The sequence below is a fragment of the Macrobrachium nipponense genome, chromosome 4, assembly GCF_015104395.2.
Source record: "Macrobrachium nipponense isolate FS-2020 chromosome 4, ASM1510439v2, whole genome shotgun sequence".
Taxonomy (NCBI): domain Eukaryota; kingdom Metazoa; phylum Arthropoda; class Malacostraca; order Decapoda; family Palaemonidae; genus Macrobrachium; species Macrobrachium nipponense.
The window spans coordinates 123,211,837-123,232,685 of NC_061100.1; the positions used below are offsets into that span (position 1 = coordinate 123,211,837).

General features: G+C 41.2%; 1 protein-coding gene across 3 annotated transcripts in view; it reads left to right on the plus strand.

The window, feature by feature from the left end:
- LOC135211116 (uncharacterized) overlaps nucleotides 1-20,849 on the plus strand; it is a 366,483-nt gene that overhangs the window by 150,467 nt on the left and 195,167 nt on the right. For all 3 annotated transcript variants that reach the window (XM_064244219.1, XM_064244220.1, XM_064244221.1), the window contains one exon: nucleotides 10,628-10,789. In XM_064244219.1, coding sequence (XP_064100289.1) covers nucleotides 10,628-10,789 — 162 coding nt within the window. The remainder of the gene's footprint in view (nucleotides 1-10,627; nucleotides 10,790-20,849) is intronic.

Below are 20,849 nucleotides of genomic sequence, written 5' to 3' on the forward strand. Positions count from 1 at the left end.
GTCGGCGTTTAAGGGTTAAACAGCCTCTGACTCATGGCCCCCAGTAAATGTTTTTTGTTGATACTAATAAATATAAGCCTATTTAAAGATACGTTACTTTAATTAGTCTATATGATACGTAAAAATAGTAATCCAACTGTTCTTGTAGCCCTCAATATTTGCAAAATCGAAGTTATCCAAAGAGAGACATTATCCAGTACGTAATTTGATCAGAGAGAGAGGAGAGAGAGAGAGAGATTGAGAGAGACGAGAGAGAGGAGAGAGAGAGATGAAGGAGAGAGAGCTTTGCTTTTGGGGCAACAATGGTCTCGGGGGGTTTTTTTTATAGCTTCCTTCTGCTTGATGATCGTGGATATTGTAGAAGGATTTCGACCATACTCGTTTGCCAAATCGACGATACGAACGCCACGTTCATGCTTTGCTATAATTTCATGTTTGCTTCCATCGAAATCATTTTCTTGGGTTTTTTTTCTTATCACCTGCTTTGTCTTTAGCTTTGAGACCCATGGTTAATAATAAAATAGACAAAATAACACGAAAAATAGGCGCAAATACAACGAACTAAACAACGGACGTGTTAACATGCAGCACCAACAAACTAACAGACTGAACGCCATTTATCGGTCGCCTATAACAACTAACACTCATCGCAAAATCGTATCTCAAACATATTTCGTTGTATATCAAAGCTTGTATTTTCGCAAATTTTCTGTTATATCTCAAAACATTCGTATATTAGGGCCAATCGTTTTTATGTCAAGTTTCCAATGTAATTTGATCAGAGAGAGAGAGAGAGAGATGAGAGAGAGAGAGCCCGGAGAGAGAGAGGAGAGAGAGAGAGAGAGAGAGACGCTTTGGCAACAATGGTCTCGGGGATTGACGTAACGTTTATTTTCTGAAACAGATAGGACCAGGAGCAAAAAAGGAAGGTGTTCGTTTTCATTTAACTTGGTTTCCTCTGACTCATGGCAGGAAATGTTTTGTTGATACTAATATATAAGGCCTATTTAAAGATACATTTACTTTAATTAGTCTATATGATACGTAAATAGTAATCAGCTGTTCTTGTAGCCCTCAAGATTTTGCAAAATCACTCCAGGTTGTACATAAAACTTCAAGAATGTAGTGTCACCAGAGGATTACAATAGTTTTTACCTTCAAGAACCAGCATTCTTTTATGAAAATAACTCCAGGTTCCTGTACATAAAACTACAGGAAACGACATGTAGTGTAACCAAAGGATTTACAAGTAAGGTTTTTATAACTTTTTATTAGTTTAAGACATATTTCCAAGCGTCGTTCCGGCTTACGACGATTTTCGGCTTACGACGCCTCTCAAGAACGGAACCCCCGTCGTAACCCGGGGACTGCCTGTATTTATTTATAGGCAAATATTTCGGAAATGAGAAAAGCTACAACCTTCAATTATTTTTTGTTGTATTCTTCATGATTTTGCGCACATTTTCATATAAGAAACTATAAAACGGCTAATATGAAAAGGAGCAAATATTAGGATAATGCGACGTACGTATTTCGGAGATTTTCGGCCGCGAATCGGCGGGAGGAGGGAAAGAAAGTTTTTTTTATAAATTCACCATAATTCTAAATATTGTGTTAGACACTTCAAATTTGTTTCAAAATGAAGATAAATGACTGTATATTACTAGATTGTAAGAGTTTTAGCTTGCAATTGCATTTTTCAACAATTTCGGTAGAGTCAAATTTGACCGAACGTGGTTTTTTTTTCTTTTTATCGTTATTTATATGCAAATATTTCGAAAAAAGAGAAAAGCTACAACCTTCAATCATTTTTAGTTGTATTCTACATGAAATTGCGCACATTTTCATATATAAAACTTTATGTAACAGCTAATATTAAATGGTGCAAACATTTCGACAATCGCACGAAAAAATTCTGATTTTTTCGGAAGAGTTACCGCGCTGACGTAAGGAAAATGTTTTGTTTTTTTCATAAATTCACCATAAATCGAAATATTGTGCTAGAGACTTCCAATTTGTTGCAAAATAAAGGTAAATGATTGAATATTACTAGAATATAATAGTTTTAGCTTACAATTGCATTTTTCGACCATTTCGGTAGAGTCAAAGTTGACCGAAAGTTGAAATTTTTGCACTTAACGTTATTTATATGAAAATGTTTCAAAACTGATAAAAGCTACAACCATGAGTTGTTTTTAGTTGTATTGTGCATGAAATTGCACACATTTCCATATATAAAACTTTATGTAATGGCAAATTGAAAATGGTGCAAACATTAGGACAATCGCACAAAGAAATTTATCGGAAGAGTTACCGCGAGAACGTAAGGAAAAAGTTTATTCATAAATTCACTATAAATCGAAATATTGTGCTAGAGACGTCCAATTTGTTGCAAAATAAAGGCAAATGATTGAATATTACTAGAATATAAGAGTTTTAGCTTACAATTGCGTTTCTCGACCATTTCGGTAGAGTCAAAGTTGACCGAAGGTTGAAATTTTTGCACTTATCGTTATTTATATGAAAATATTTCAAAACTTGTAAAAGCTACAATCATGAGTATTTTTTTGTTGTATTTTACATGAAATTGCGCACATTTTCATATATAATACTCCATGTATCGGATAATTTAAAATGGTGCAAAAATTATGTCAAAGTGACGAAATCATTTTTGAGATGTGTCACTGATACTTTTTAGTGCGATAAGAAAGAAATTTGTGCTTGCGTGCCTGGGTAGCGATTGTAAACAAAACAACGCCTTGATTCGTGAACTCCCAGCATCCAACAAGGCGCGTGATTCAAAAGTTTTCGGCTGGTAGGCCTAAAAGTATTTTTCCGCGAATTAAAAAAAAACTTTTTTGAGTCGACGTATGATACGTCCAATCGGCATACGGGAGACATTTTGACTCGACGTTTAATACGTCCAATCGGCGTAAGAGGGTTAATGTCCATGTTTATTGGAAAATACCAAAAAAATATAGAATACCAAAAATACATATGAACATCAAAAATAATAAAAAAAACAACAACAACAATATCAATGGAAATGCATCCTAAAACAGTTCCAAATCATGTAAATACATAGAAAACAGTTCAAAATCAGTATTAATATCAAAGTTTAAAGGAAAATACCAAAAAATAGCCAAATAGACAAACATAAAAATACAGGCAGTCCCCAGGTTACGATGGGTTCGGCGCACGCCATTCTGAGGTTAAGGCCTTCTTCAATTATATTCAATAGAATTTATTTCCAGGGTTATGTAGCATGAGTTATGAGTATAGCTGTACTGTATGTATATTGTTCCTAATTGTTAAATTTTGCAATACTCTTGTATATTCTCATAGGTTGCAGGATGTGTGGATTTGAAGTCTGATAATGAAAGATAAACAGTATATTTTCATACAATCAACTTACCTGTCAGATATATACATAGCTAAGACTCCGTCGTCCCCGACAGAAATTCAAATTTCGCGCCACTCGCTACAGGTAGGTCAGGTGATCTACCGGCCTGCCCTGGGCGGCAGGACTAGGAACCATTCCCGTTTTCTATCATATTTTCTCTGTCGCCGATGGTATCAACATTGTTGTTACTACCTCCTGACTTAGATTCTTATTTCAACCTTTGATCATTGTTTCTCGGCTTTTTGGTGACGTATCTGGATCGTGGTTTTTGGCATTCGCTACTGTGGACTGATTTTGGACTTGCTTTTTGGATTTTTCTCAGTATGTCTGACTCAAATGTGAGTGTGAGAATGTGTGTGAATGTAGGCTGCAGGGTGAGGATACCGAAGGCTTCGGTTGATCCTCACACTGTATGTCGTAAATGTAGGGGGTTTCAGTGTTCTTCTACTAATACCTGTCATGAATGTGAGGGATTAAATGCGGAAGAATGGACGACTTTAACTTCTTATTTGAAGAAGTTAGAGAGAGATAGGGTTAGATGTTTGAAAGGTGTGAGCACAAGGCCTATTGAGCCTTTAATTGACCCTATATCTAATCCTGATGAGTTGGATTCTCCCTATATGTCGACTTCACAAGCTTTACTTTCAGAATCGGCCTCTGAAATCGCCGATCTGAAAGCCACTATTCATAAGATGAAGTCCAAAATGGCGGACTTACAAGGTAAGGGTAGTGAAAGTGAAATGTACAGTGAAGTGAGTTCTCCCAGTGTTGTGGAGGGGGCGTTTGATCGTCCCTGCGACGCTCCCAGGCCTAGACCTCTTCCAAGCTCCCATGCCCAGAGGAGAAGGAAAGTCGAAAGCCTTAAGGAGGTCGTGGGGAATCCCCAATGGTCAGACGTCCCTTCAGCAGGCTCTGTTTTGATTCAGGCTGCTCAGGGCCGCTATAAAAAAGCGTCCTGCGAGAGTGTTTCTCCTCCTCTCCCTCTCCCTCACCTAAACGAGGGTGGAAGGATTCGGACCTTTCTAGGCCTTTGAAACGGCATTTGAGAGAACCTGAATTGGATTCAAGCCCGGAGCGCTTCTCAGATGAAGCTCCTTCGTCTGTTAAAAAGGCGAAGGTGGCGTCAGCGTCACCTTACATGGACGTAGCAGAACGCTTGCCTTCTACTTCTCCCCCGATTGAAGATGACATGGGAGAAACTTCAAGGAAAATTCTCCTAGCTGTACAAGAACAGCTAGCCTCTTTGGTGGGGGTGTTAGCGAGAGATCCTCCTCGGAAGAAGGACGCTTCGCTTCCAATCAAGAAGACTCGTCCTCTCTCTCCTGCTAAACGAGGAGGGCTCTTGCAGACTTGAAGCTTCGTCTTCCAAACATACTGCAGAAGTTTCGGTTTCTAGATCGAGATCTAGGGAACCCTATGGCAGAGACGTGACGCCAGATAGACGTGAGGCGTCTTACAGGCGCGAGGCATCATACAGAGCGTCATATAAGCGCGAGGCGCCAGTCAGGACGCCAGTTGAGAGCGAGACGTCTTCCAGGCGCGAGGCGTCATCCAGACGTCAACAATCAGACAAACGCGAGGCGTCAGCCAGGACGCTTAGCGGACGAGAAGCGTCATCCAAGCGTGAGGCGTCATCCGTTTATGGAGTGAAGTCTAGGCTTTTGGCGCCTACCAAGAAGGAAGCTTCTCTTAAAGCTCAGACTTTGAAGAGGAAGGAATATCATTCCCTCAGTCCCTCTCCTATCAGGAGTTTGTCTCCCCCAAAGGAAAGACTTCCTGATTTATCTTCAGAAACTCCTCTATGACCCCGAGTTGGAGGAAAAACTCGGCGAAAGACGAGTATCAGGGAAGAGAAGACTTCTTTCTAACTATAAAGTTTTAAACAGCCCTGCTTCTGGAAGATATGGAGACGATTTGACCCTGCCGCTCCTCCTTCTCCGCGCTCTCTGTTCTCGAGCGCAAAGGCGAAGAAGTCTTCGTCTTTTCTTCGAATGAAGCCCGCCATTTTTTCCATGAAGAGGGCTCTCTCATTCTTTAAATTCTTGGATGGAGTCAAAGAACAAGGAGTTGGTCAGAACGGTCTTCTGCATGCCCCCAGCGAGACTCGCTGGTAAACGGGGCATTTGGTATCAGACGGGAGAGAATATGGGCATTTCTCTTCCGTCTTCGGCAGAAGCGGACTTTTCAACCTTAGTCGATGCATCTCGAAGGCAAGGTTTGAACTCTGCCCATGTGACTTGGGGCATTTCAGAGCTGGATCATCTCCTCAAGGGACTCTTCCATGTATTAGAAGTTTTCAACTTCTTAGATTGGTCCCTTGGGGTGATGTCCAAGAAGGCCCATGATTCGGAAGGACTCGACCCAGAAGTCCTTCTGTGTATTCTGTCTTGTATTGACAAAGCGGTACAGGATGGTTCGTTTGAGATCTCCTCTTTATTTGGAGCAGGTCTTCTTCAGAAGAGGACAGTCTTTAGTGCCCTTTTGACGAAAGCTGTCTCCCACTCTCAAAGGGCAGCTCTACTGTACTTCTCCTTTTATCAGGACTTTTTGTTTCCTTCTCAGTTAGTGAGGGACATTTTCTCGTTCATTAACTGAGAAGGCGACTCAAGACCTTCTTACCCAGTCAGCTAGGAAGAAGACCAAAACCTGCTACTGCAACGGAAAAGAAAGGACCGAGTACGTCAGTTCAGCCTTTTCGAGGTGGCCCGACCTCCAGAGCTCCCGCAAGAAGGAAGGCTCCTGAGAAGAGAGGTAGGTCTGCCTTTTGTCCCTTTAAAAAGGGAAAGTGATGCTTCTCTCCTCCAAGCACCAGTAGGTGCCAGGCTCCTGGGATTTGTGGAGTCCTGGGCAACGTATCAACACAGACGCTTCATCAATGTCTGTAATAAGGAAAGGATATCTTATCCTTTCCTGGACAGTCCTCCCCTGACTTCAACACGCGGGAACTGTCAGCCAAGTACAAGGATCCTGTGCTGAGGGATACTCTTCGTTTTGATGGTGGATCAGATGTGGGACAAGAGAGCGATAGAGCTAGTACTGGATCAAAACTCCCCGGGGTTTTACAATCGCCTTTTTCTGGTTGCGAAGGCCTCGGGAGGTTGGAGACCAGTACTAGACGTCAGCTCTCTGAACAAATTTGTTCAGAAGGAGAAGTTCTCGATGGAGACTTCTGCCTCAGTCCTTGCGGCCATGCGACAAGGAGATTGGATGGTGTCTCTGGATCTCCAGGACGCCTATTTTCACGTCCCGATCCACCCTTCATCGAAGAAGTACCTCCGTTCATGACGGGGGAAGGATCTTTCAGTTCAGAGCCTTGTGTTTCGGCCTTTCCACAGCTCCTCAGGTCTTCACAAGCCTGATGAAGTATGTGGCGAGGTTTCTTCACCTCAAAGGTGTAAATATCTCTCTGTATCTGGACAACTGGCTCATCAGGGCCAGATCAGAGAGACAGTGCTTGGAGGACCTTACGTTGACATTAAACCTGATCAGATCGTTGGGATTACTCGTGAAACCTCGAGAAGTCACAGCTGACCCCCAGACAGAACTTAGTCTATCTGGGGATTCAGATGGATTCTCGGGGAGGTTTTCGAGTATTTCCTCGCAAGAGAAAATCGCAAAAAGGTTTGCAGAAAGTCTCTCTCTTCTTGGGAAGGAACAGATGTCGGCGAGGGAATGGCTGAGCCTTCTCGGGACCTTTCCTGCTCGAACAGTTCTTCCCTCTAGGAAGACTTTCATTTCGTCCGCTTCAATTCTTCCTCAAGAGGTCTTGGAGTTGGAAGACCGGAACATCTTTCAGACGCCTTTCCCATTCCAGTGGAGATGAGACCGCACTTGGAATGGTGGTTGCCCCTCTGAAGGAGAACAAAGGAATCTCTCTAAAAATCCAGAACCCAGACCTAGTGTTGTACTCCGACGCCTTCGGAGAAAGGTTGGGGAGCAACATTAGGCTCGAAGGAAGTGTCAGGCACCTGGGAAGCAGCACAGGTGTCTGGGCACATAAACTGCAAAGAGCTCTTCGCCGTACACCTGGCTCTGAAGAGTCTAGAACCTCTTGTTTCGAACAAAATAGTTCAAGTAAATGTGGACAACACCACAGCACTTGCCTACATTCGGAAACAATGGAGGGACTCACTCCTTGTTCCTTTACGAACTTGGCAAAAGATCTTCTACTTTGGACGTCTCAGAGGAACATCTCCCTACTTACAAGGTTCGTTCAGGGAGAAAGGAATGTGAGGGCAGACAGGCTCAGCAGGAGGAACCAGGTCCTTCACACAGAGTGGACCCTACACGAAAGATGTGTGTCAAGATCTCTGGTCTCTGGGGGTACTCCTCATGTGGATCTCTTCGCCACGTTCATCTCCAAAAGGCTGGCAGTCTTTTGCTCGGTCGTGGAAGACCCCAGAGCTCTGATGGTAGACGCCTTCCTGCTAGACTGGTCTCACGTAGACGGCTACGCTTTTCCTCCGTTCAAAATCCTGGGACTAGTGCTGAAAAAGTTTGTGGCTTCAAAGGGGACGAGGATGACATTGATAGCCCCCTTTTGGCCGGCTCAAGACTGGTTCACGGAGGTGGTGGAGTGGATGGTAGATTTTCCCAGATCCCTCCCAAGAAGGATGGATCTTCTCAAACAGCCACACTTCCAGAGGTATCATCAAAACCTCCCCGCTCTCGCTCTGACTGCCTTTCGACTATCGAAAGACTCGTCAGAGCGAGAGGGTTTTCTCATAAAGTTGCAAGCGCGATCGCGAGAGCCCGCAGAACCTCCACTAGACAAGTATATCAGTCCAAGTGGGAGGTTTTTAGAAGGTGGTGCAGAACTAAGAAGTTGTCCTCCTCCACTACCTCTGTAGCGGAAATTGCGGATTTCCTTCTATTCCTGAGAGAAGAATCTCATCTAGCTGTATCCACAATAAAGGGATACAGAAGTATGCTTTCGGCAGTCTTCAGGAATAGAGGATTAGATCTGGCAGATAACAAGGATCTCCACAATCTCATAAGGTCCTTTGAGACTTCAAAGTCTAAGGAACCGGTCCCTCCTAACTGGAACCTAGACGTGGTACTCAAGTTCCTGTCATCCGAAAGGTTCGAACCTCCTCATCTGGCGTCGTTCGAGACATCCACTAGGAAATGCCTATTCCTATTATCTTTAGCTACGGCAAAGAGAATTAGTGAATTACATGCTCTACAGGATAAAGTAGGATTCAAGGGAGACTCAGCTATTTGCTCGTTTAAAACCCTGTTTTTAGCTAAAAACGAGAATCCCACGAATCCCTGGCCTAAGTCATTCGAAGTTAAAGGCTTATCGAGTCTCGTAGGCAGAGAAGCAGAGAGGTCTCTATGTCCTGTAAGAGCTCTGAAATTCTACCTTCAGAGAAAGCACCAGATGGGAGGCTCTAGGCAAGGTCTTTGGTGCGCGGTAAAAGACCTCACAAGACTGATGTCCAAGAATGCTCTGGCATTCTTTGTGAGAAAGGTCATTACAGACGCGCATAAGATCTGTCCTGACGAAGAGTTCCGACTGTTAAGAGTGAAAGCTCATGAAGTGAGAGCAGTAGCGACGTCTCTCTCATTTCAGAAGAATATGTCACTTAAAAACATCATAGATACAACATTTTGGAGATGCAACTCAGTATTTGCATCTCTTTACTGAGAGACGTTCGTGACCTATGAGAAATGTTTTCTCTGGGTCCTTTCGTATCGGCGGATACGATCCTGGGTATGGGGAGCCAAACACCAATCCTTAAGTATATACTACTTACCTTCTTTTTAGATATGTTCTAGAGTCTCTTCTAACAAAAAGGACTTGGTGCTGCACGGGCGGCCGTCTCTGTTGTTCAGTAAGAAACTCTTGTGATATCTAATTAGATGAGTATAAAAAAAATTTTTTGAAAATTATGTATGTGTGCGTATTGTGTTTTTTGAGTTATGGTTGTTGTGAAGAGTTCGGGGGATAACTCGGAACAATCTTTATTTCTAACATGTGGTTAGGATCAGGTGGTCGGGATTGGTTGTATGCTCCTTCATAAGGTGTATTGTCATATAAGTGGATCAGCACCCATTGACAATGTCCTTTCAGGCTCTGCTGAGTAAGTGGATAAGACCCCATCGGCAGACCCACAAGAACTCTTGGCCATAGATCATATATCTCGCTAAAGTTTCTTGAGGTGATGCAGACTACTGGGCAAACACCCACGAAGTCTACCACCTATCAGGTAGGAACCAAGGTTTTATTTTATACCTACAACATATGTTGTTTACCTGTCTATTCCATAAGTAGCTGTCTCTTACCCTCCACCAAAGGGTGCCAATCAGCTATGTATATATATGACAGGTAAGTTGATTGTATGAAAATGATATTGTTATGATACAATAAAGTTTCATACATACTTACCTGGCAGATATATACGATTAATGGCCCACCCAGCCTCCCCGCAGGAGACAGGTGGAAGAGAGAAAATATGATAGAAAACGGGAATGGTTCCTAGTCCTGCCGCCCAGGCCAGGCCGGTAGATCACCTGACCTACCTGTAGCGAGTGGCGCGAAATTTGAATTTCTGTCGGGGACGACGGAGTCTTAGCTATGTATATATCTGCCAGGTAAGTATGTATGAAACTTTATTGTATCATAACAATATCATTTTGCCTTTGTAAATGTTTAATTTTGGAAGAATATTATTATCTAGGATACTCCTGTTGGATTTTACTTTAGAGTATGCATTCCACAAATATAATAGTGCATGAACAGTACTGTAGATAATGACTTACAGATGAGTTAGATAAAATTTGCAATAAATTTTATATTACTGTATAGAGAGATTAATGATGTTCACCTCTACTAGCTATAAAGTATAGACTACACTCTTGAGCCTAACAATATCCTACTCATAATTTTTAAATTTGCAATAAATTTATATTATTGTATTAAGAAATTAGTGGTGTTCACTTTTACTAGCTATAAAGTATAGACTACCCTTGAGATATCCCACTCTAATAATTTTAGTTTCAAAAACATACAATGTGAAATTAATTGTTTAAAATTAAATAATTTGTTTTTGCATTGTTTGCACATTTTTTCGGGTCTCAATTAATGAAATTGTATATGTATTGATGCCTTATCTTTGCAAATCTATAGCATCTGAATATTCAGTGACATGGAATAACTTATATTTTTATTTGAATACATTATTGTACTATTTATTTTATTCTGTTTTCCCCCATTTACAGTTTCCCTCTTCACCAAAAATCAGCCCTCAAAGAGCACTCTTTGATGAGTGGGGTGAATATTATGATGAAACAACTAAAAGACAGTTCTACTATAACAAGAAGACCAGAGAGAAAAGATGGAAGCCACCACGAAAAGTAGTTCACTCAGTCTCCATTCCTGAGGCGAGTATATTTTAATTTCTTTGAAACTTTAGTAGGCAACTTAAGTGTATACTTTATATGGAGGTCTGCAGTATTCCAGCTTTCCTAAGTGTAAGTTAGAAAAATTAGTTTCTTTTTTAGTATGAAAAGTGTCTATTATTAAGAAGAGATGTATTTGTATGTACTGTACACACATAGTTCGGTAGTAGTTGCACTACCATGATGTCCTCCAACAAAAGTGACGTCCCAAGTCTCATTTGAAATACAAAGCCATTTTGCAAGTAGAGTTACTAGTGGAAACATGTTGAATGTCATTTGTTTCTCTGCGTTCATGTTCTATGTTGCTATTACATATTTGTTTACCATGTACAGTCGACCCCCGCCTATTTGCTGTTCTAGATTTGTGGACCTATTTGCAGATTTTTCTATGGAACATTTATACACATTATTTTTCTTAGAGAAATATTCACTAATTACTGTATTTTCATAGAAATATTATCATGAAAGTAAGCACATGCACCTCATCAGTAGATTTCTAGTTCTCTATAGAAAAGACCAGAGCAATTGTTTTTTTATAAAAATGGTTATGGAAAAAGATGCAGACTGACTTCAAGATTAGACATCATCACAAAGCTAAAAGTTACATAGCAAATTCTTAGTCTTAACTGTGAATAGGTAGTTGGATTATTTAAAAAGGGATAACAGTTTCTTGATGTAAAGTCGTCCCCTCGGTTGGATCTGTTATTGCGTCCCAGCTTATGACAGAGCACCACTGGAAAGGCGTTTATGGCAGTGAGGAGTCTTTTGTCCTGTTCATTTAGTTCTGGCGAATCCAGTCCAAGGCGGCAATGGTGTTTTCTGGACGAATCATCTCCTTTGAAAAGACATGGCAAGGAAGTTTCTTCTCCACATTAACCGTTAAAAGGTTTAGAGAACCTCCATAAGAGCAACAAACATCCTGCAGTTTTTGGGATAGCCCCAAAAGTTTCTCGCATGACCATCCAGAGTTAGAAGGACAGTATTCAAAGAAGTGTCTTGCTCCCACTCATAAGTGCTCTTCTTCCAGGAACTTGTCCTCAGTTGAGCTCCCATCTGTCACTCGGGAGCATACTCTGTCCTTTAAGAAAGTGGCTGTGTGCCCAGAACTGGATCATTCCTCTTCCGTGGAATTCTCTCGAGCCCATAAGCGCCCATTGGCACCAGCATACTCAGTGTTTCCCGAGTCTTCTGCTTCCATCAAGTGCCTGTTGGAGCCAGAACAGTTTATGGTGCCAGATCCTTCTTCTACACATGAAAGTTACTCGGCGCCAGTGCTCATGGAGGTGTATGAGCGTCCACTAGTGCCAGAGAGCTCATTGGCTCCCGAAGCCAAATTACGCACGAGAGCTACAGCTCCTAAGTTCGGCTTGTCTCCCGAGCACCCATCAACTGCCAATCCTTGTTTGACGACAGAGGTCCCATAGTAGAAGACCATTCTTTTGTGTCTGTTCAACAACAATTGAACAACATTTTGTGTTTAATAAAGAAAAGCCCTTCTATGCTTCATCCTCAGGTGGACTTGTCTCCCTTGTCTTTAGACATGTCAGTTTGGATATTAAGCCTTATTTTGACTATGTTGTCCTCTGTAAAATCAGTTTGCCTCAGTAAAGGGTCCAAACAGGACCAAAAGTACTTCGGCTATCTCGCTTTTCATTTTTCCTTCGTGGCAAAAAACTTTATTTATATATATATTAATATTATTATATATATATATAATATATATAACTTTATATAATAAGATATACATATATATAATTATATATATATATATAATTATTTAAGATATATACTATTAATAATAATATAATAATATAATAATATATATATATATTATATATATTATAATATACAGACGGTCCCCTGGGCGGTTACGACGGGGTTCCGGTTTCTTAAGACGCGTCGTACCCGAAAATCGTCATAAGCCGGTAAAACGGGGGGACGGTTTCCTTGGAAAACCATGTTCCCACAGGGAAAATTTCAGTTCTACTAATTTAGCAATTTTTTTCTTAGGGACCGTATCTCTAAAATTCTCACTAATTTACTTTTTTTCATGTGCAACACTGTTGTATTCCACAAATTACTGTATATTTTCATTAAAAATAACAAAAGAGAGAGAGAGAATAGAGAGAGCGATGAGAGGAGAGAGCGAGGAGAGAGAGAGAGAGAGAAATAACGTTCCCTTAGGTTTCAATAGGTATTGAAATGAACGTCCTGTAGGCAACTTTTTCCCCCTTCCCATAAACATTAACATACTATTTCTCCAGAGAAGAGAGAATGAGAGGCACCCTGTGCAATTAATTTTTGTTTGTTCTGTCTCATCAGTTCTTTGCTGAGAGCGAGAGAGATAAAAGGAAGGAATAGAAAACACCAAATGTATGAGCAACAGTATCTTGGTGGCGAGACGAGAGAGAGAGAGAGATAGAGTTTGTCCGTTACAGTATTTAAAAAGAGAGAAATGGAACTGATTATTGTAATTTAAAAATAAATACGTACTCAGATTATTGAATTTTGGTACTTATAGTATTATTATTGGAAAATATTAATGATAAACTTGATTACAATAACACGTCCCGATGAAAATGATCTCCATTCTCAAGTCGAAGAGAGACCGTTACCCTTACCTTACCAGACCTTACATCTTGTTCGGGTTGCCCCATGGTCCCATCAGTGTGAGGCCACCTCTACTGTTCTACCAGAGAGTTGCTAGTACATCTTCCGGTATATTTTTGGCATCTTCCCAATCTTGGATGGCTGGGTGGGATGCAGTTTAGATATTTGTCTGAGAGCTTATTCCTTAAACACATCTGATCGGGACTCCACTCCTGATTATTATCCCATCAGATGATCTGGTCAAACAGCATTGAATAGACGTCTGCATTTATCGATGCTGGTGCGTAGTGGATTAATGTCCTGTGTGCTTTCCTTATTTTTCCTGGTATAGTTTTTGGGCACTTTAATTAATCTACCCTGCTTGCTCTTTCTGAAATTTTATTTTTAGTTTCCATGATATTTTCTGCTATTCCTTGTCTATCTGTTTCCATGCCTGGAATTTATCATTTGTAGCGTTCTCATTCTTCTTTCACTTTTAGGACTACTAAATAATTTTAATTTTTAAGAATTGTAGTTTTTCCCTTTCCCAGTAGTCTAGGTCCACTTAAACTTCTTGCTATTCTAGCTGTAAAGGACCTTTGTACACTCTCTATTTGTGGCAATATCCTTTTGATAGTGTGGCGGGAGAGGAGAGAGAGAGATGAGAGAAGAGAGAAGAGAGAAGAAGAGAGATGAGAGAGAGATAGAGATTACATAAAACCATTAAACATTCGTTGACCATTGTATGGCATTGTTATATTTTCAAATAATAATACTGATTTTTTTTTATTTGAGTGTCACTCGAGTTGACGGTGGGGGTAAATTGGATACCAGAAAAAGACAAAGGGAAGGGAAGAATTTTCTTTTGAAATTAGGTAATCGTATTAGTTACTAACTTTCTATTTATTAATTTATTATCATTATTTTATTATTTTGGAAAATATAATAAACATGTGCATTCTACCATAAAAAGGTTCTCTCCATCTCCAGCTAAGGGATTCTCCTTACAAGATGAAACTTGGAAAGGGTCATTTTTGTTCATCTCTTTAAAATACGACCATTATGAATTTGGTGTAATTCAAAGTTTTATTATTATTGATTATTATTTATTCTATTATTATTATTTTTTTTTTTTTTTTTTTTATTTTTTTTTTTTTTTTTTTTTTTTTTTTTGTGCTCTATCCACAGTCCTCTAAATTCGTCTGGGCTGGTATTTACTTAGTGGTGGGGTTCCGGGGTTGCATCCTTGCCTCCCTTAGGAGTTCCATCACTTTTCTTACTATGTGGGTGCCGTTTCTAGGATCACACACTTCTGACATGAGAACCTGGATCTACTTCAGCCTCTAGTTTTTTCTAGATTCCTTTTCAGGGATCAAAATTCTTGGGATCGTGCCTAGTGCTCCTTATGATTTATGGTGTACGCTTTCCACTGGCTGGACATATCCCATATCCTTCTTATTTGTCTATTTTCAGATCCTTGATACTTATCCATTTTTTCCCTTTCTTTACTTCTTCAACTCTGGTTGTCCCAATTGGTATTGCTACATCAATGAGTAGTGATACTTTCTTCTTGATTTTTGTCCAATCAACGTCACGTCTGGTCTATTTGCACGTATCACCCTATCCGTTTCTGATACCATAGTCCCAACAGAGGATCTTTGCCTGATCGTTTTCTATCACTCCCTCATGGTTGGTGCTCGTACCACTTATTTACTGCAAGGTAGCTGATGTTTCTTGCACAGGCCCTCCAGTGGAGGGCTTTTGACCACTGGGAATCATGACCTCTTTGGTGTAACTGGTTTCTGTGCAAGTGCCTGGGCGATTCACTTGCTATGTGGTTTATGGGTTTCGTTTTTGGTTTCGTATTGCACTTCCATACATATGGGAGAGATGTTATTTCCGTTCTATCGTGACTTTGAACATATCTGGTTTCTTAGGGCCTCTTTTTGTCTTGTGCCGCTGTTATCAATTCCTTCAGTTTCCTTCTTTAAGCTCTTCCCCTGCTGTAGCCATTGCCAATTGTCATCGTCTGGCTAGAGGTTCTTTAGATCTGTCTCATGTATTGTCCGTGCATTGGTTTTGTTTTTGGTTTTTGGTGCCAAAAAGGTTCCTCTGTTCTCCTCTTTGTTTCTTTCCTCCGTCTCTGTAATTTATTTTCTGGGTCTTCGTCTACTTTTATTAGTTACCTTCTTCCCATGGCACTTCTTTAAGACCCTCGTCTTCAACTGGTTTTCAGATATTGCCCCAGTGCTCTTTTTTTTGTTTTCCAATGTTGACGCAGTTCCCTCTATACTTAGTAGTCCTCTCCCTCCTTTCCTTTCGTGTTATGTTATAGGTCTGTCCGTATTTGCGTCATTTGGGTGTAGTGCTTTTTGGTTTGTATTGTCATTTTGTTTTCCATGGTTTTTCTTGATCTATGCTGCCCGGAGTTCTGCCCTTCGTCCATTCCACTATTCCACTGCGCTGTATCTGATTACTGGCACTGGGGGGGGGGCCCATGTGTTTTATGGCTTTTATCATATTTCCTCCATTGAGTTTTGAGAACCTTGGGATATCGCCTTGATCTCCTGCATATAATTCTTTCCTGAATCGTGTCCTTCATTCTCTGGTGTTTTTATATCTCCCATCCTTCCCATTATTCCCAGGTTTTATGTGTACCTGTCCATTCATGTTGTTTTTGATGTTTGCTCCCATCTGGTAGCTTTATCCCCTTCAGTTTCTCGTTACTTTGCCTTTTTGGGCATGGGTTGAACTAAGGCGGCAATTTTTCTATTCCAAACTCCATTCTGATTTGTCCCCAGATACAATCCTTACAGTTTCCTGGTATTAGGGTATCTATTTCCTTTTGATGCTCTTACCATACAGCTTGATGTCGTCCATGAACAATCAGACTGGTTGATTTTGTTGGCCTCTTTTTCTTGAGTTGGTGGTACCCGGCCAATCCATCTTTCTGTAGTACTTTTTGTGTCATGGGGGAATCATGGCTACTACGAACAGAGTTAGTGGGGACAGTGAGTCGCCCCTCCTGAAAGATCCCTCTCTCCTGATATTAACGCTCTGCTAGTCTTATTCCAGTTTTGCTTAAGTTTATTGTATTCCCAGTTGCGGCATTGTATTTTTTGAGGAAGCTGATGGTATTTTAATTTACCTCTGCCCCATATATTTTCAGGCATTCTATTAGCCATGGGTGTGGTGGTATCTATGTCGAAGGCTTTCTTTATAGTCTATCCATGCTGCTTAGGTTGGTTTTTTTCCTTCCTCCTTACCTGTTCTTCATTACCATTTTTGTCTATTCAGGAGTGCTGGTTCTTTTGTTGCCCCTACCACTTCCTTCTGCAGGCCTTTCTGTTGGTAGGGGTGATGGTGTTTGTGTCTCCTCTAGGTAGTTGTATAGCCTTTCACTGATGATACCTGGTTCGTACCACTTCCACATATTGGTATCAGGGTGGCAGGGGTAGGCCTGTAGTTACTGGCTAATTTGATTTCCCTTACCTCTTGTCTTTTTGTACTAAGGATGTTCTTCCTGTGGTTCAATCCATTTGGGTGCTTGGTGATTTGAAGATACCAATCGCTGGAGTTTTGTTCTTGCTATTCGTGGGGTGTAGGGCCTTGAGTTGTTTTTGGAGCCAGGTATCCCATGGACTTTTCATCGGGACCTGGGGTTTTCCAGTTTGGCATTTTCTTTAGTTGGGGTGTCCTGACTGGTGTCTGTCGTGATCTCTGTGAATCTTTGTTTTTCTATTCTCCCTGTTCTTCTTCCTGACTTCCTGGAGCCATGTTGCATCGTTTTGGTTGTGGTGATAACCGGATTGACTTCCATATGTTTTCCCCGCAGAGTCTCTACTTGTTTCTGGCTTCCAGGAATTTCTGGGTGGTTTGTCTTCCCCTATCTTAGTTGGCTGTTATAGTCTTTTCTGGAGTTGGTTCCGAATAGTTTTGTTCTGTTGGTATCCCTTATTTCCTGTTCATGTACCGTTGGATCTTGGTGTGCTTTTGGCCTTCGGCCTCTGGTTTTACATCTTCTATTGTGTTGTTTAGTACCCCCTCTCTTGTCACTTTGTATTTCTCGTTGAGTTTCCTCCTTTTTTTTGTTTTCCTTGCTTCTTAGCCTTTTTTCTGCCATCTCTTTTTTCAGTTTTACTCAAGTCAGATCTCATCCCACCATGATTTGCTTTTCCAGGCGCCTTTTCCAAGGAGGTTGCTGTTTTGGTTTCTGTGGGTTTTCGGTTGTGACGGTGGTGTTCGGTGTTCGGAATCCCCACCATTCAGTTTCTGCTGACTAATCGTGCTCCATGCAATATTGTCAAGTTATTTGTTTTCTGTGATACTTGGTGGGGGTTGTGTATTAGGCCCAATTATTTTCATTGACCTCACTTTGTTTTCTCCCTTAATTTCTTGGGTTGTCTGAGGCTTTCATGGTGGGGATCTTTGTTCTCTCTGTATCTGGACTCATCCATTGTCTAATCTTTTCCTACCCATTCCGTTCCTCTCTGTTAGTTTCGTCAGTGGTTTCTTCGTGCTGTCGTTTGTTTTGATACTTCCATCCTCCCTTTGTCGTCCTTCTGTGGCATCGCTCTCCAGGTTCGTCTTCGTGTTGTAATTCTGTTGTCGTGTGACCAGTTTCCCTTTCCAGTTCTTCTCTTTTCTGTTGGGGAGAGACCAGTTCTTTTTCTTTATGTTCCTTAACTTGATCTGCCTAGCCTCTGACTCTGTTTGGGGGGGTGTTTTATCCTCTTCATTCCAAGATGTTGATCAATCTTCTTCTATATACCTCTCTCCGTCGGGTTGCTTCTGATGTAGCATCTCCATATTTTCCTTATTTCTTTCGTCATGTCCATTTTTCGTTCCTTTTTGCCTCTGTAGCTCCAAATCTCAGGCTGTTGATTACTTTCGTTGTGGTGATCAGTTGCTGGATGACGACCTCCAAGTACCTGACCGTCTTCCCCTTCAATTGGGTGAATACCTGGTTGCCGGACGAAGCTCCTCTGTTGCCAGAGGTTCCATTTACGTCGTTGTCGTTTATCCTTCATTTCTTTCCATCATTGCTGAGTTTTGCTATTTAACCCATAGCTGGACCCTACCCCACCAGGGATAGGTACTCATTTACAGCTGAGTAAGACTGAGGAAATTATGTAAAGATCCTTTCCCAAGGAATCAACGCCGAGGAGAGCGGTCACCCATCCAACGACTGACCAGCCCAATGTTGCTTAACTTGACTTAAGTCTATGAAGACCTAACCAACTCCTCCACGGCGCACACATTATTATTATTATTATTATTATTATTATTATTATTATTAAATAACTGAAATTATCAATAAGCATTTCACATACTAGTACCATAAAAATTCTTTCATCTCGGTAAAAGAGAGAGAGAGAGAGAGAGAGAGAGAGAGAGAGAGAGAAGAGAGAGAGAGAGAGTGTTTATCTCTCTCTGTTTATAACGCTTCCAGCGAAAGAGAGGGAGTTACCACTATGTATGACACATTATTATCTTGTGTGGCAAGAGAGAGAGGAGAGAGAGAGAGAGAGAGACGAGAGAGAGAGAAGAGAGATTGGAAGAGACCGGTTAACCTTAATTTAAAAGTGACATGGATAGATTAGTACGTATTGTATTTCTTTAAAATACTATCACATATGAATTTTGTAATTACAGTTATTATTATTATTATTATTATTATTATTATTATTTTTATTATTATTATTATTATTTGAAAGTATTTAAAAAACAAATAGTACAAGTACATAAAAAATCTTGAGTCTCAGTAATGAGAGAGAGAGAGAGAGAGAGAGAGAGAGAGAGAGAGATGATGAGAGAGAGAGAGAGAGAGAGAGAGAGAGAGGAAAATGTCAGGACCACGTGATTGCAACACTGCAGCTCTCCCCTAGCTCTTCCCCCTCGTGGCTGTCACAGAACTTGATATATAGCTGACAGTTTTAGTACCTGGATCTCCAAAAGGTTACTGGAAGTTACTTCAAGAAGACTGGGATTTCCTTCATTCTTCCATAATTTTTTAAATATAAGCTAAAAATCTTACTAATTCACTATGGTGTTTCTTTATTATGAATTGATATATTGCTGTATAAATTAATATTAATATTTGAAAATAGTAAAATCATTTATTTATCATACTAAAAACATATCTTTGTAGGAGAGAGAGAGAGAGAGAGAGAGAGAGAGAGAGAGAGAGTGAGAGAGAGAGAAGAGAGAGAGAGAGAGAAAATGAGTTATAGTGATTATTTTCGTTGGAAAATACAAAGAGAGAGAGAGAGAGAGAGAGAGAGATGAGAGAGAGAGAGAGAGAGACTGTGCTAAACTATAAAGGATTCTTATCTTATCATAGTATGTGTTTTTTAAAAGCGTCGTAAACTCGGAGCGTCGGAAGCGTCAGCGTCGTAACCTCGGAACAAGCGTCGTAACCCAGGGCGGATTCTGTTTTTTCATGCCCTCCTTCAAAGCTGACGGGTAAACCTGGAAGATGGTACGATACCCAGGAGCCTATGGGCTTAGGACTGCCTTCATCCGCAGATGCAGATTACGCTTCCTTAGTCGATTCTTCAAGGAGGCGCGCTCTACTCTCAGCAAAAGTGACTTGGGGGATATGTTGAACTAGACATCATCCCTAAAGGGCCTCTTCAGGACACTAGAAGTGTTCAATTTTATGAACTGGGCTCTGGGAGCCCTTGCGAAGAGAGCCCAAGATCCCGAATTTGTCAGTATGGAGGAACTCTCGAGTGTATTGTCTTGTTTAGACAGAGCGGTGATGGACGGTTCGGTGGAAGTGGCTGCCCTTTTTGGATCGGGAGTATTAAAAAGAGATCAGTGTACGGTTCTTTCCTGTCCAAGTCAGTCTCTCCTCTGCAGAGGTCGGCCTTGCTATATTCTCCACTATCTAACCACCTCTTCCCACAGGACACGGTGAGGGATATAGCAAAATCCTTAGCTGGTAAGGCTACGCAGGATCTACTGACACAATCAGCAAAGAGGTTCAAGCCTGCTGTTCCCTTTCAAAAGAAGGAGAAAGCACCTCTTCAGCAGCCCTTTCGAGGAGCCTCTTCCTCCTCAAGAACCCCTTTTAGAGGTAGGAGACCGGACACCAGAGGAAGACCTTCCAGGAGACCTGCCGGGAAGGCAAAATGAAGAAGAAGTCCTCCAGATAGCTGTAGGCGCCAGACTTTCGAACTTTGCCAGAGTCTGGGCGCAGAGAGGGGCGGACAGCTGGACCCTCTCTATCCTCGAGAGAGGATACCTCATCCCCTTCAGGGAATATCCTCCCTTAACAAGAAACTCCAAGGGAGTTAACGGCGAGATACAAAGATCCTGTCAAGAAGTCAAGCTCTCCTGCAAGCAGTAGAACTTATGCTGCAGAAGAGGGCAATAGAACCGGTTCAAGATCTCCATTCACCAGGTTTCTACAACCGTCTATTCCTGGTACCCAAAGCCTCGGGCGGGT